General features: G+C 42.8%; 1 protein-coding gene across 5 annotated transcripts in view; it reads right to left on the bottom strand.

Annotated features, from left to right (window-relative positions):
• Window positions 1-16,748, bottom strand: part of KLHL2 (kelch like family member 2) — a 117,943-nt gene that overhangs the window by 52,805 nt on the left and 48,390 nt on the right. For all 5 annotated transcript variants that reach the window (XM_008058298.1, XM_021712458.1, XM_021712457.1 and 2 more), the window contains one exon: window positions 3,807-3,969. In XM_008058298.1, coding sequence (XP_008056489.1) covers window positions 3,807-3,969 — 163 coding nt within the window. The remainder of the gene's footprint in view (window positions 1-3,806; window positions 3,970-16,748) is intronic.

The raw sequence follows: 16,748 nt of genomic DNA, 5'->3' as shown, positions 1-16,748 counted from the left end.
ATCAGCCTAGGCAACACAGAGAGACCCTGTCTCTACGGAAAATCAAGAAATGAGTCAAGTGTGTTGGCACATGCCTGTAGTCCCAAGCTAAAAAAAAGAACTTCTTTTACAGAAAATGAGGCAGGCAGCAGGACAGGGCCATGGGCTAGAGGGGTATCTTCTACCAGGCTCCCAGTGAGTGGGGTTGGTCCCTTGGAGAAGTCTGCTCTAACAAACAGGCCTAGGGAAAAGGCAAAGTTCATTTAAGACAAGGGAGAGGGACACAAGACACCTGCTAGCATATGCAGAAGTCTGGTCACTCTGCAGGCATCACAGGAAGGGAGAAGTTGGGAGGGAGGGCCTGAATGCACCTCGAGGCTCCAGGCTCCTCCTTCACCCATCCTCAGCCCTGCCCCCCCCTTCAGTTTCCCATGTGTGTGTCGACTCTTCTACTACCACTTGTCCGTTCCTTTCTCTTTCTCGCCTAGATAAGCCTGTTCCAAGCCCTACTAGCCCACCACCCATGACAGGGAGAAGAAGTGAGGCACCACCTTCACGGCTGCTGTGCCCTCCACTCTCTCAGGTCTCTCAGCATGCTGTATAGCTAACGTGAAAGGAACCGAGAAGTTTGGGCAGATATCCTGGACACCAAGTGCTTGCAGATAACTAAAAACAATTATTTGCTTATGGCAAGAAGAGAGCCATAGACATCTTCCACATGGACTCTTTTCCTCCCTGCCTCCTATTTGTTTAAAATAGGAATAACAATCAGATGCTTTCACTGTGAAGAACAGTTATTTTACAGTACTATTCTGGATTATTTATTTTAGAAAGTCTGCTGCAACCAGTTACCAGTACACTAAAAATATAGACATAGCTTAATTATGTTGTGGTCTTTGTAATTGTATTTGTTTAAAAATATAAGGATAAGCCAGGTGGGGTGGCTCATGCCTGTAATCGTAGCACATTGGGAGGCCGAGGCGGGAGGATCACTTGAGCTCAGGAGTTTGAGACCAACCTAGGCAATACAGCAAAACCCCATCGCTACAAAAATATTTAAAAATTAGCCAAGCTTGATGGTGCACACTATAGTCCCAGCTACTCAAAATGTTGAGGTGGGAGGATCACTTAAGGCTAGGAGTTTGAAGCTACAGTGAACTATGATGGTACCACTGCACTTCACCCTGGGTGACAGAGTGAGATCTTGTCTCGAAATAAATAAATAAATAAATAAGGATGAAAAGCATAGATAAAATATGACAACTGCTTCAAAATAATACAAAAAGTTATATAAAATTGATCAAACTGCAGACTTATGACTTGTGCCCTTTTCCTTTTGTATATTAGACTTCATTAAAAAGTCCGCAAATAAAAATCAACAGAGATAAGGAAAGAGGGCTATAGTTGAAACAAGATTAACATCTTGAGTTTTTGAAGTTGAGTAATGACTACTGTTCTATTCTTGTATGTGTTTACAATTTTTCATAATAAAAGATGTTTTAAAATGTTACCTGTAAACCTAAGAAGCTCAAGCAAATATACGATTCAGAAACATGGTATATAAGCAATATATCCTATAAGACGAAACTCTGAAAATATAGTGTGTTAATAATGAAGAATCAGGTCAGGCACAGTGACTCACACCTGTAATCCCAGCACTTTGGGAGGCTGAGGCAGGAAAATCGCTTGAACCAGGGAGTTCAAGACCAGTCTGGGAAACATAGCAAGACCTCATCACTACAAAAAAAATCAAAACATTAACCAGATGTGGTGGCACACGCCTGTAGTCCCAGCAGCTTGGGAAGCTGAGGTAGGAGGATTGCCTGAGCCTGGGAGGTCAAGGCTGTGGTGAGCTGTGATCATGCCATTGCACTCCAGCCTCGGCAACAGAGTAAGACCCTGACTAAAAATAAAAATAAAAGAAGAATCAACATAATTTTGCTGTGTCAATTTTTCCATGAAACATTCTAATTACAAAGGAGGACTCTACAAACTAAGATATAGAGGCGTTCTAATTATGGTGGAATATTTTTCATATTTTGTAGCATACTACAATAAATTTAAGATTTTAAGAGAAGAAAATAACAAACTCTACCTCCTAAAAATGCAGTAAATGAGTTGGTTCTGATATAAGCAAAGCTAAGAGTTCTATTATATCACATGAACTATGTTTGGATAGCTTGTGCATTAATCCTGCTTTATTCATTCTCTCCCATTCGCTCCCCAACGCCACCACCTCCGCCTCTTCCTACTGTTAAGAGTCAAGAGCATTCATCAAGCACAATGCACACAACCAACAGCCCAAGAAAGACACAACGTTAAATGGTGACTGCTTCATGCAGGAAAAAAAACTACCCACAAATATAAAAGCCATCTTGGTTTTCTTAATGCAAGTCACCTATAACAGGTTCACTATGTCTACCAGTTAACGGAGTTTAGATTTACAAGGAATATTTTCTACTTAGTTAAAGAACAGAATTGGTTGCACTCGAACACACCAATGAATTCAAACTTGTCTTTAGTTTTTCATAAGGTGCCCTCATCCCCTCAAAGGGACTGCACTAATGTCATTACTGTTACAGGCATTCTCCAACTTCACAGAAGGGCTATGCTCTAAAAGCGCATCCATAAAAGCTTTCTGGATCACATTTTCCCACTGAACAGTTTTATAAGGGATAATCAGGTCATCAAGCCACCCCACAGAAATAAATCAAGTTCAAGTTTACTAGAGCTGTTGTGCTTCTTAAGCACTGTTTTTGTTTTTTCAACTAACCACTTTGAGCCATTATTTCTCTGGAATGCAAGAGGGATTCTAGGAATACTCCTCTTCAAATGCTTAGTCCATGCACATGTGTACCCATGTACGCACACGCCTACCCAGATCTATGTACCCAAAGCTCCTTCCCTCATCAGAGTGAGCACACGGAAGCAGCGTTCAGAGCAGGGCTCTTGCATGTGAAGACTGGGGGAAGCGTGGTTCTAGAGTTCACTAAGGGGAAGCTCCTGTGAGAATTGTTCCCACCGGGTCTCACAGATGCAGGGCAGAGTCTCGCAACCAGATGGTGGATGGCAGTGTCCACCAGGTTTATATTCCAGAAACAGTGCTTAAAAACAAATGAGAAACTTCCTAATAATCACTTTTAATATGCATTTTTGAAATATTTGTAAACTTCAGAAAATACATTACAGGTAACTGTTGTGGACTTTAGCCACATCCAAAGTTCTAATAAGAATCTCTCCTCCCCTGCTACAGAGCTGGGGGTGCGTGGGGCCCACACAGCAGACCATGGAGGCTCCCAGATGAAGTCATAGACCCCTCCCCCCAGGGAGAAGCCAACAGGAAGTTGTGGAAACGAGTGTCTACAGAGACGGCTGCCCAGACTGAGGGTCTACTTTTCTACTCCACCCATACACATTCCAATTTTACTGCTGTGAGGAATTTTTAAGCCACAAAATTGTTTTCAGGGATATATGGATGTAAAAAAAAATCACAGAGCTAAAATAATTTAATTTCACACATACGCCTATCCATTTGACAATCTGAAAGAAAAACAGAGATTCAATACTTGCATAACACTAGCTATTCTATAAAACCAGCTATTCTATTATTCAGGCTCAATACCAATTTTAGTTGCTTTTTTAAGTTCACAACTTTATGAGTATGTTTCCATTACTCAGCACTGCCACTATAAGATGTTAAATGTATTTTATAAAGGCTGGATCTGGAAACATGACACGACTTTCCAGAGACCATGCAGAATATCTGAGAACTCAAGAGTCCCAGGTGCCTCCCAGTCTCATACCCAGCTACGGTCTGCTCCACCTGCCTGCATAGGTGTTGGCCTTGTTCAGGAGGTCTGTGCACGCGTGCATGTCAGCAAAAGCCCGGATTCCTAGGCAGTTGACAGGGTGAAGCTGGGATTCCAAAAATTCACAGCAAGTCTTCTTCACATCCTGTAACTGCAACAGACCAGCTGCCGGGAGAAGTACCTGCAACACACAAGTGAACATGCTCAGGCAGCTGGCTGGAAACAGAGGGTCTCGCCTGCCAGCTTCTACAGCTTCCATGTTTACACTCTGCACTCACACCCAGACACTCCACAGAAAATATTTGTAACAATTACTGGCAAAAATGGCAGTCACTCTCCACATTCCCCATAATGTCCATGAAATCTTTCAAAGATCTCCTCTTCTTGGTCACAAGAGCATGAAATATCAGATCATGCTAGCTTAACGGTTCATTTTATAAGCATAAACACAATGTTCCTTTAACTTTTAAAAACACAAACTGTTAGGATGTTAGAGGGTGTTATGGGTCAGTGAAAACGGTTTTGCTCCTTGACTGTAGCAGTCATGAGCTTTGGTGATTTGTGGGGAAGGAGCAGGCCCAGAGCCACAGACCACAACAAAGCCTCATTCCATTAAAGGACTGTTCTCCACCATGTGAACAGCATGACAAACTGCTTTCTTATGGAATAGGACAATTTAAAATGCAACAGACTCTAGCTATGAGCGGACAGCTTCTCTCAAAAGCAATGCATGTGGTAAAAAGAAAAATGTAAAAGGTGATTACCTAATAACTTTTTAATTTGTATTTTATTTGAATAGCTCCAGGCAATTTTATATTAATGATAGGCTATCTTCACTGTAAATATTACATCCAACATCTCTATGGTTTTTCAAATAGGTCAGTAATGGAAAAATTTTTCCTTGTAAGTGAATTATTAGGGAACTAAGGACCATATTTGAAAGTCAAATTAAGAAGGAAAACTTCACTTAAAAAGTTATAGAACATCTGTTGTTCTTTTATAAAAGTAAAAAAAAGAAAACAACAAATCTCTCAACTATTAGAATGATGGTCAATTTTAGAAAGGCCCACATTAGCATAAGAAGATACAACCTAAGTTCCTTTAGGAATTGACTTTCCTACACACCACACCACAGTCCAAAGAGAAATGAGAAAGGAAATCATGGTTTATGAATAACTGTTATGATTTTCCTAAAACCGATATAAGAAGTCCTAAACACAAACCACTCTTAATTTCTTAAAAGAAGCAAAGAAACCTTATCTCTTGGATCTGAGGTGTGTGTGTGTGTGCATACGCATATATACAATCAAATAGTAATGAACAGAATTAAGAAGAGGGTGATATTTTGTTTTAGTTGAACTCCATCAACTAATATCAGTTTCCTCTGAAAAAATGGAAACAGTACCTAGACATAATGCCTTTTCCTTCTAAATTTAAACAAAAATAAAGCGAAGATAAATCATTATAGCCAAACCTTTGGCAGAGTATGTGCAATAGGCTTTATTATGTTTTGAGAATGGAACTCCATGGAAGGCTTTAATTTGTGGCTAATCTTCAGCTGGGGGGTTTTTCTGTGCTGATATAATTGTGCTCTAAAGCAACGTAAAACACCTTCCAAGATACTTAACAGTGCAGGCTTTTAATTCAGCAAACACACAGGCTAGAAAGTGGTCTGCAGTGTAATATTCAATCTCTGTGAAATCTGCACAAATAGCATGATCACCCATCTCATCAGCATCTCCTGGAGAAAACAGTGTGGCATAGTATTCAAACTGGAAAACATGGCTGAATACAAACATGTTTGCTTATGTACTGCTGGTGGGAGCATATATTGTTCAACTTCCGTGAAGAACAATTTACTAAAAATTTAAAATTACAGTCTAAGCCTAGGGGTTCAAGACCAGCCTGAGCAACATGACGAGACCTCGTCTCTACAATAAATCAAAAAATTCAGTCGGGCACATGCCTGTAGCACATGCCTGTAGCTCCAGCTACTTGAAAGGCTCAAGTGGAAGGATCACCTGAGTCCAGCAGGTTGAGGCGGTAGTAGCTGTGAGCATGCCACTGCACTCCAGCCTAGGCAAAAGAGTAAGCCTGATAGAAAAAAAAAATTTACAAATGCACGTATCTTTGGACCCAGCAATTTAACATATAGAGATACTAACATATACACAAAATCTCATATGCACAAGACATTCATGTCAGCACTACTGTGCATAATAGCAGAAGATAGAAAAAAGTCTAAATGTCCACTTATAAGGAGATTGGTTAAATAACTGTAAATATCCATTTGGTGAAAAACTTTGCAGTCATTCAAAAGAAAGAAGAAACTGTGACAACTTCTAAGAGCTATTCCTAAGTTAAAAAAAAAAAGGAAATGATTGGCATGTTATAATATACATACCTATACTTTTATATATATATCCATCTGAAAGAGCAGCTATAGAAGGTTTTTAAAATTTTATTTTGCTTTATTGATTTCAACTTTATCACTACCAAGTCCAGATCTATATTACCAGGAGATTGAAATTCATAAAAACTGTAGAATCTCTGATCTAGAAGGGATGTGATAAGTCATCTGGGTCAGAAATATAAAAGTTATTTCAATAGTGGGCCATTTGGTTAGAAATTCACATATAATTGTTTTTGTTTTTGCTTTTGTTTTTTTTGATCTGGAGTCTTACTCTGTTGCCCAGACTGGAATACAGTGGCACGATCACGGCCACCCCTGCATCGACCTGCTGGGCTCAGGCAATCCTCCCGCCTCAGCCTTCCAAGTAGCTGGAACTATAGATGCACGCTACCCACTCGGCTAATTTTTTTTGATATATTGTAGAGACAAGGTCTCACCAAGTTGCCCAGGCTGGTCTTGAACCCGCAGGCTCAGGCAATCCTCCCAAAGTGCTGAGATTACAGGTTTGAGCCACTGCACCCGGCCCACATAAAATTTTTAACCGATGGCAGTGATAAGTCAAGTGGTTCAGATTTTGGCAAAGACATATTAAACGTAATTTAAATGTAAGTCAATTGTGTAGAAATAATTTATTCATATTTTTCTTTTGTAAATCCTTCAAAAATTCCTTGATTTTTATTATGTAAGTTTACTAGAACTACACGTCAATAGCTCGTAATTATGTAATTAATTACGTATAGCGTCAAAAGCAATTACTAATTGACTCAGCTTGCTAACATGAAACCTGGTGATCATTGGTCATACATAAAGAAAACAAGAAAACTCCTGGCTTATTTTGTGTATTAGTTAAATGGTCAGTCAAAACAAAACAAAATTTTAAATGCTCTGATTTCAGATGAACCATACCCTGTAATGAGAACCACTCAGACAGCGGCACCCCATAAGCTGAATATCATGGGATAAAGTCAACCCCCTAACTTGTGTGATGAAGAAACCACACCCCAGAGGGGTTAACAGACCTGATGGAGTCACACAACCAGTAATGGAAAACTAGGGATACTATCAAACTGGCCAGTTCTTTGGTCTGTTATTCTAGCACCTTCAGACCCAACCCCAGAATGGAAGTGCTTATGTAATTTCTAGCTCTCCAACACTGTTCTTTTCAGCAAGAGTAACAACCACTGCTTCCACAAGGCCTTCTTGTCCCTGCTTCCGTGGACAGAGCAATTACATCAGGGACTATGCTGAGCGCTGAGCAGGTGATATGTCTTGTTATCCCCATGACACACCCACGGACACCGAAGCTTGGAAAAGCCAGGCCACTTGCCAGGGTTGCACGCCTGGTGAAGGATGGGTCAGGGCGGCTATGAGAGCCGTATCAACCGACATGGGTATGATGACTTTGGATGGGACACAGCCAAGTGTTCTTGTGCTAATAGCAAGGATATAGCATTAAATTTACCTTTCACATTTTCAATAATACATACATTCTTTCATAAGTAAATTTATTGACGTAAAAATTGAGTCACTATAGAGGAAGCATTAGATATTTAAAAGCATTAGCATATAGAAAATACCAAATCACAAAGGCAGTACACAAGTGATTGAAATTTGGGAAACCCTGGCTTGGGAGATGAGATTTAACATTATAATCTTCCAATATCAGACATTCTGATTCCTGTGGTTTTACATATCACTGAAAAAGAAGAATGTGCTTTAATCTGGGACTATAATACTCCAAGGTCTATTTTCTCCTGAAGTGGATAAACTGGACTATTGGTAACAGATGTGGGGAACATCCCTCAACGTAAGAAGGTGACTCCTTAACTTTCTATTTAGATGATGAAAACATCCTGGGCATTGTATAACAAAAAGGTCCAGTGAAAAATGTATGTCTTGAAAGCTGCATTTTCTGAGCTCTCTAAAGCAAAGAAGCAGCTGAATTATGCTGCTCTTACGTGAAGCAGAATTACAATGACACAACCAGCCCCTAGCCCTGGCTAATGGGAACTCTCCATCTATTTATGCTGTGCAAGTATTAATCTGAGACTGATGAAAATAACCCTGAGGCACTCCAACATCCTGAAGGATGCTCCAAAACATCAAAGGAAGAACAGTGATCACCTGCTATGCACTTTGAATGTTAATGATACACTAAGAATCTAGCTGGGTGCCGTAGCTCACGTCTGTAATCCCAGTACTTTGGGAGGCTGGGGCAAGAGGACTGCCTGAGCCCAGGGGTTCAAGACCAGCCTGGGCAACACGGGGAGACTTCATCTCGTCTCTACAATAAATCAAAAAATTAGCTGAGTGTGGTGGGGTGTGCCAGTGATTCTCTAGCTATTTGGAAGGCTGAGGAGGAAGGATTGCCTGAGCCCAGGAGGTTGAGGCTATGGTGAGCCATGGATGTGCCACCGCACTCCATCCTGGGTGACAGAGTGAGACACCAACTTAAAAAAGAAAAAAAAATCTAAGGGTGATCAAATCCCATATAGTGTACAGACTGTGGAAAGGCCACATTCCAGAAGCCACAGCCCCTCTCCCCAGGGTGTCGACCTGCAAAAAACAGCTGTCCAGAGGTAGCGAATGTAGACGGGCCTCGTCCTCCTTCCCATGTCTTTCTCCTTGGGCTCAAGTCCCTAAGCCCTGCACCTCCCCACTCCACCCAGGTCCCATCACAGACTCAGCCCTGTCAAGTCACTACTAACAGCACTGCTTCATTTCATCTGTGTCAAGTATGTACAACCGACAGAGGGATCGTACAGATTTGTTCCATGTCTACTGCCTCTCCCGCAAAGGAACAGAAGTTCTATGACAAAGGCTCACATCTGTCTTACCCCAAGGTGTCTGCAGGTTCTAGAAAATCTATGTGTCTCATAATGAATCAATCAGAACATAAAGTTTCACTCCATGGGTATCTGTATTTTTTTTTTTTTTTTTGAGTTGGAATCTCACTCTGTCACCCAGGCTGGAGTGCAGTGGCATGCTTCAAGGCTAACCCAGCATCGACCTGCTGGATGCCAGCGATCCCTCCACCTCAGTCTTCCAAGTAGCCAGAACTACAGGCGCGCGCTGCCATGCCCAGCTAATTTTTTAATTTTATTGTAGAGACAAGGTCTCGCCAAGTTGCCCAGGCTGGTCTCGAACCCGCAGGCTCAAGCAATCCACTCACCTTGGCCTCCCAAAGTGCTGGGATTACAGGCTGAGCCTCTGAGTCCAGCCGGCTATCTGTATTTTAAAAGACACAATTTTGGATGTCCTCTGAGTCAGAAGGACAGTCTATTTCTAGGCACATGTGTGTACGGGACCTACTGCAGATCCTCTCAGTTCACTTCCTGGTCACCCTCATGAAGGTGCAGCATAGCAGGGCCTCACCCCGGCCTGTCACACCTCTCTCTAGCTTCCTCGGCTAGACATTAGTGACACACTGGGCACTTGCTGCATGCTCGGAAGCACAGGGAAATGAAGCTGTGGACCCCCAAAACATGAAGAAGAAACGCTTCCCCCGTCTTCCCCTAGCAGACAGTTCCAACATGCATTCCACGAGGCCCCTCAAAAAGTCACATTCAGCTGTGGTCAGGTCTGTGCCACACCTCTGAACTGGGATTCAAATCCCCCATCCACTACTGTTGTTCCCGGGGTCACTTCCCAAACACACTAACTGCACAGGCCCTGCTTTGTAGAAGCCTCCAGCTGGTATACCACACAACGGACCCAGCATGAATGGGCATACATGTAGCGATAGGAACAGCAATTACAGTGCTGTCTACATCAAAAACTGGAAAGGATTTAAGTGTCCAATAACAAGAGACAGGAGAAGTCACTTCTACAATACCAATATAACAGAATACTGTAAAACTATTAAAAGACATAGTAGACAAGTATTTAATAACCTGAAAAAAAAATTCCTAATATATTTAGCATAAAAAGCTAGTTTCTAAACAGAATATGCAGTTTGATCCCTTTTTTTGTAAACACACATATATGTAATCACAATACAAGAGGGACATACCACAACTATTAACAGGAAGAAGGATCCTGTTAGTGGCAGCATGGAAGTTTTCTATTTATGTGCTTTTATTTAATTGTGAAAGTTTCTAAATTTTCTATAATGAATATATACCCTTTGTTTTTTTTTTATTTTTTTGAGTTGGAGTCTCACTCTGTTGCCCTGGCTGGAATGCAGTGGCATGCTCGCGGCCACCCAGCAACAACCTGCAAGGCTCCAGCGATCCTTCCACCTCAGTCTTCCAAGTAGCTAGAACTACAGGTGTGCGCTACCATGCCCGACTAATTTTTTATTTATTTTAGAGACAAGGTCTCGCCAAGTTGCCTGGGCTGGTCTCAAACCCACAGGTTCAGGTAATCTACTCTCCTAGGCCTCCCAGAGTTCTGGGATAATAGGCTGAGCCACCGAGCCCAGCTGAATACACACCCTTTAAATGGTCAAATATTATTAAAAAGAAAGTCAAGGAGAAAAAAGTACAGGAATGCAGTTCTGGATCTTCAGAGTCCTGGGAGCAGTGGGTCAGGGAAGCCATATATGACAGTGGCCTCTGCGGGGACTGTCCCACCACTTACCAGAGACTGCCTCACTGTCCTGGCCTGTCTCAAAGGCCTCTGATCACCAAGCAAGGGTTTTGCAAAACATTAAGTGGGCTCTACTGCTGCTCTTCCTATTCATGTGACTAGCTGCATCTTTAGATGTTTGGAGAAACATGAAGTAGAAAGATATGACCAGTTGATTAAATAAATCTCACTTAACACATTATATTATAAAATAAAAAAACCTTTTTTATTTAGATATGTTGATTTCCAACATATGGAGGTAAATTTTTCTTTTTTTTTTTTGAGTTGGAGCCTCACTCTGTCGCCCAGACTGAAGTGCAGTGGCCGCTCCCAGCCACCGCAGCCTCGACCGGCTGGGCTCCGGCAATCCTTCCGCCTCAGTCTTCCGAGTAGCTGGAACTACAGGCGCGTGCTACCACGCCCGGCTGATGTTTTGATTTATTGTAGAGATGAGGTCTCGCTGCCCAGGCGGGTCTCGGACCCGCGGGCTCAGGCAATCCGCTCACCTCAGCCTCCCAAAGGCGCGGGATGGCAGGCTGAGCTGGAGGTAAGTTTTTAAAAGTTACATGCTGCACACTGCGGAGATGCTTTCTGCAATGGACCGAGAAGTGGGGAAGCCAGCACTGATGAGTGAAAACAAGGAGAACCCAGGACGGAAAACAACCAGCACAACCAGCCGCACCCAGATGCCAGCTCACGCCAGCTGCACGTTTCAGAGGAGGCCACGTTCACCCTACTTCACAGGGCCTGGCAAGCCAAATTACACGTGAGATGCTTCCCTTAGACAGAAGGATCTGCTGGGTTATTAGGACCCGCCGTTCATTTTCAGATTGGGCACTTCCTCCATAAGGGAGATGATTTATAAAGTTTTGTGTTTCAAATACTGAGCCATTAGTAGTTTGTTTACTGAGAGGGGAAAACCAAGGGGTCTCATGACTTCACACAGGAGAATTCCAAGAGACTAAGAAAGCAGGCCAACATGAGACCCACAAGCTCAGTCACTGTCAACTTCACATAAGTGCACTAAAAAACAGTTTTGCCTTGATTTCCCAGCAGCTTCATATTTATACCAAAAAAATCTGTTTATTTAAAATACAAGGGTCTTGCATGCCAAGAATGACCTAAAGACAAAGAAGAAAACAGCTGTCCAAAAGGCACGAGCAAAGGGAAGACACTATCCCCAAACTTAAAGAAACTATATGTCATTGGATTTAAAGAGTCTCGTTGTGGAATATAATCTATAACTTTCATTAGTATACATCAAAAATCTGCATTCAGTCCTCAATTTATAAATAAGTCATCTTCTACAAGTTTACTTTTTCAATTGTCTGTGTTGTACTTCCTGCACATTTGCTCACAGCATCATTATTATAAATGGTGAGAAAACACAGACAGTATCAATGAACATAACACACCTGACTGCTCTGACCTTGTGGGGAGAAGTACAGAAAAGAAAGAGGAAGTACGTCCCTTCCTCTTTCTGGGAGGAAGGGCTGGCCCAGTGCAGAGAATTTTTGTGTGTGTGGTTTTTTGTTTGTTTGTTTTTGGGGTTTTTTTTGAGTTGTGGCCTTACTCTGTTGCCCAGGCAGGAGTGCAGTGGCACAATCATGACTCACCACAGCCTCAACATCCTAGGCTCACATCATCCTCCCCCCTCAATCTCCCAAGTAGCTGGGACTACAGGTGCACACCACCATGGCCAGCTAATTTTTTATTTTTTGTTGAGACACCATCTCACTATGTTGCCCAGAGTGAAGGGATTACAGGTGTAAGCCACCACACCCAGGCTTCAATGCAGAGTTTTGACACAGGAAATGCTTGTCTGTCGCTCCCTATGAACCTCTCAAGTTAGAGCTTAAGTACTCACTGATGGGATGGAAAAACAACCAACCAGCTTACTGGCAAGTATCAACCTATCAGATCACCATCAGGCCCCTACCTCCTAACGATTGTTCCTTAGTACTGACCAATCAGCTCACAGCTAGTGCTAGGCAATCAGCTTGGTCTTAGGGCTCTATAAGCACCAGGTTCCAGCCACAGACTGGCAACCCCCTCGGGTCCCCTCCCACTGCGGGAGCTTTTCAGTCCTCTCAATAAATCCTGCTTTCTCACTTTCCAGCTGTCCGTGTCCCCTCATTCCTCCTGGGTACGAGACAAGAACCCCGAACTGAAGAGCTGCAAAGGATCTTCAGAGCTAAAGAGCCACATACCCTGGGGGCTGGCTTACCAGTTGACGGAGTCAGCAGAACTGGGAGAGCTGCTTGAAGAAGGAGAGACTCCGAAGCTGAGACACTTCTGGGGGCTGCAACATTCTCAGGGCTTGGCTTGCCAGCCCATTAGAGCAAACACTTCTGGGACCTTACCAGCCGCTCAAGCTGACCCTCTCTGGGGCTTGGCTGGCCAACCCATTGAAGCTGACACTCTCGAAGCCCAGGCTGACCTGAAAAATCCATATCACTAAGGGCTAAGCCACCAGAAGCCAGCCCTCTGCTCTGTGTATCCCACCACTCTCCACTTCGACCTGCCTTTCCTGACTGCTATAAATACAACAACCTTGCTCCCCTTCTCCAGGCATCCCCACCCAGGCTCCACCCCTTGGAATAGCTACTGCCAGCAGGGTCAAAAAAAAAAAAAAAAAAAAACAGGACGTCTTATTATTAGTTCACATTAATGGTTAACAACACAAGCCCTTCCAGAACAAATCCCTTCCAGAGGTATTTAATGTTTTAAAAGAAGCTGACTCTTGGCTGGGTGTGGTGGCTCAGCCTGTAATTCCAACACTTTGGGAGCCTGAGGAGAGAGGATTTTCTGAGTCCACAGGTTCAAGACCAGTCCAGGAAACTTGGCAAGATCTTATCTCTACACTAAATTTAAAAAAATTAGCTGGGCGTGGTAGCACACGCCTGTAGTTCCAGCTACTTGGAAGGTTGAGGTGGAAGGATCACTGGAGCCCAGCAGGTCGATGCTGGGGGGCCATGAGTGTGCCACTGCACTCCAGCCTGGGCAACAGAATGAGACTCCAACACACACAAAAAAAACAAAAACAAAAAAAAGAGGCTGACTCTTAAGCAACATACCTGCAACTGGTGGGATTATTTCCACTTTGCTAGAAAAGCAGAGGTAGTATGAAAAGATATGTGGGGGCGATCAGACTGAAAGCCATCTCCTATATCCTCCTTTTTACAGCTGTAAATTCCACTGTTTTTAAGCCCAAGTTTCTCTTAAAACTCCAACTTACTTGGCAGTGGTTCAAACGAATAATAAAGACAGCACCTACCTTGAAGAGTTGTTGAAAAATCAAGTAAGTTGGTCAAGCATTTAATACAGAGCCTGATGGTAACCATGCAGCACACTGGGCTCTAACCCAAGGTTTTCTTCTTGGATGAACTGAAAATTCAACCCATAACAATGGAATACCAAGGTGTTATTCTTTCCCTTACAAGATTCTGTTCTACCCTGTATCATTCACAGTAAGGTGGCTTTCTTTTTTGATCAAATATTCTAGACATAAAAGATATAATCAAGGACAATTTTCAAAAGAAGAAATGTAACATACAAAAATGAGAAATAGCCCAGGCTCAGTGGTTCAGCCTATAATCCCAGCACTTTGGGAGGCCAAGGCGAGTGGATTGCCTGAGCCCACAGGTTCAAGACCAGCCTGGGCAACTTGGCAAGATCTCATCTCTACGATAAATAAAACATTAGCTGGGTGTGGTAGAGCCTATAGTTCCAGCTGCTTGGAAGGCTGAAACAGAAGGATCGCCAGAGCCCAGCAAGTTGACGTTGGGTGGCCGTAAATGTGTGTGTCACTGTACTCCAGTCTGGGTGACGGAATGAGACTCCAACTCAAAAAAAAGGGAAATGTAATTATACCTCTCATTGGTTATCAAATAAATAACAATGAGAGTGCATTTTAGGACTATTGATATAAAACTTGTAAACAACCTACATTCAAGTCAAAGTAGAGTAAGCCTTGGCCCCAGTATACTTTTGCTGTCACTATAAACTTATAACTCTCTTAGAGAGAGAAGCAATATTCATCAATTGTTACCAAAAATATAAAAGTCTAAAGCATTTGACCCTGGAAGTATGTTTCTGGGAATCTAACCTAAAAATATTTAAAAAGGTGGAATTGGCTCCATCAGTGAATTTTACTTTAGAATCACTTGTAAGAGTATGGAAAACACAGAAACAACTACAGATCTAACAATATGGCAACAATTAAGTAAACTATGGTAAACCCACATGATGAAAAGTAGAATCAGTAATAACAAAAACTATTAATGGTTTTAAAAATAACTAACACTCCTGACATATTTGCTATAGCATACAATCGTCATAAACCCTATATGAACTTGGCACGTGGCCTTAACCTACAATCAAGTTAGAGAAACCTCATAGACATTAAGTTCCTTTGATCTTAAGAAACTCAGAAAAACATCATTGACACAAACATAAAGAACGAAAAAACAAAGACATTACTGCACAATTTATTTTTTAACCATAATGGACAGAGGTCAAGAGTGGCCTGTTGGTCTTCAGTGACAGCAGCCCTGCCATCGCATTCTGGGCTCTGCCCTGTCTCTAGTCAGGGATCCGGGGGCCTCATGAGTAGCTCTACCCAGCCAACTTCATGCCTGCGCTGACACCTCCCTGGGTTCTGCGATGTGCTGATCCCCAGCCCCAGTGCCAGCCCTTTGCCCCTTGGCACCTGGCCCTACCTGGTTGTGTGCAGACTTGTCCTCTCAGAGGCGGAAATCCTCCGAGTCCCTGTCCAGAGGATGGAATGCCTGTTCCCAGACTCCCTGTCCTGCCTCCTTCCTGCCAGGCCCTCCTGCCTGCTTACCACACAACACAAACCCTCCTGCCTGCCCTCTCGTCTATCCTAGCAAGCGTTCACTCACATTCATTTAATAAACATTTACTGAGCATCTAAATGCACCAATCACTTGTCTAGGTTCTAGGGCTAAGGCAGAGAACAGAGTGGACAGACACACCAGCCATCCCCATGCTCACACTCTACCAGGTACGCTTCCAGGCAGCAGGGCACCATGGCTCCCAACATTCCTGACCTTTAGAGGGGCCTTGAGATCCCAAAGTTCTCTTTTCTAGGTAGTGAGTGGGACTATCTAAAGTCCACAGAAGGGTGAAGTTTGGGAATCAGAAGCCACGGGTAGGAATCCTCCATCTGTCACTGAGTTCCTAGATAGTCTGGAGGCAGAAGAATGACAAAAGGAAACCAGCCACAGTTTCAGAGCCAGTGACCCCTGGGCTTGAAGCTGGACATTCTCCATTCTAGCCGAACGAACCCAGAAAACCCCTCAGCCCCTCCGAGCTATGCCCTTCTCACTTGTAAAACACCTCTTGTTCCAGAACGTTCTAAAAAATACTTCACAAAATGGCTGAAACACAGGAGGAAGACAGCTCCTTTTCCCCAAAGGAATATTTTACTGTGCTTCTTTTACCAGTTATTAGAATTAATCCACCTTAATTTCCTCTCTTTAGTCCCTCCTCTCTGAAGTTACTGCAAATCAGAACACCTAACCGTCCGCTGACTGAATGTGTGTTTTGCTTCTCATGATCATGATTCCCTCTGTAGCTCTATTGGATCCTTCAGGGTTCCTCCTCTCCAGAACCTCAGAATGTCACAAATCACGAGAAAAGAGACTAACAGACTATCATGCAGTTCATAACCACCTTCCAAAAACAGAATTTAAACTGGTTAAGTCAGGGGGTGAGTTGAGACATCAACCAGCTATCTGAAAAAGGACATGGAGTCCAACAAATACCTTCCGTCGGCCTCAAAAATCTTTTTAAAAATTAAAACAAAGCAAGTTTAAGGAACCAAGATTATCAATTAACTCAAAGAACAGACACGAGTTGCTTATACAAGGGACTAGTAACCCCTTTGGCTTCTCGAAGGTGGTGCATGGGCATATTCACAACTGTGGGTGAATATCACCAAATACAATTGTGAA

This window comes from Carlito syrichta, unplaced genomic scaffold, assembly GCF_000164805.1.
Source record: "Carlito syrichta isolate Samal-C Ts95f unplaced genomic scaffold, Tarsius_syrichta-2.0.1 Scaffold303285, whole genome shotgun sequence".
Taxonomy (NCBI): domain Eukaryota; kingdom Metazoa; phylum Chordata; class Mammalia; order Primates; family Tarsiidae; genus Carlito; species Carlito syrichta.
This window is presented reverse-complemented; position numbering and strand designations above follow the sequence as displayed.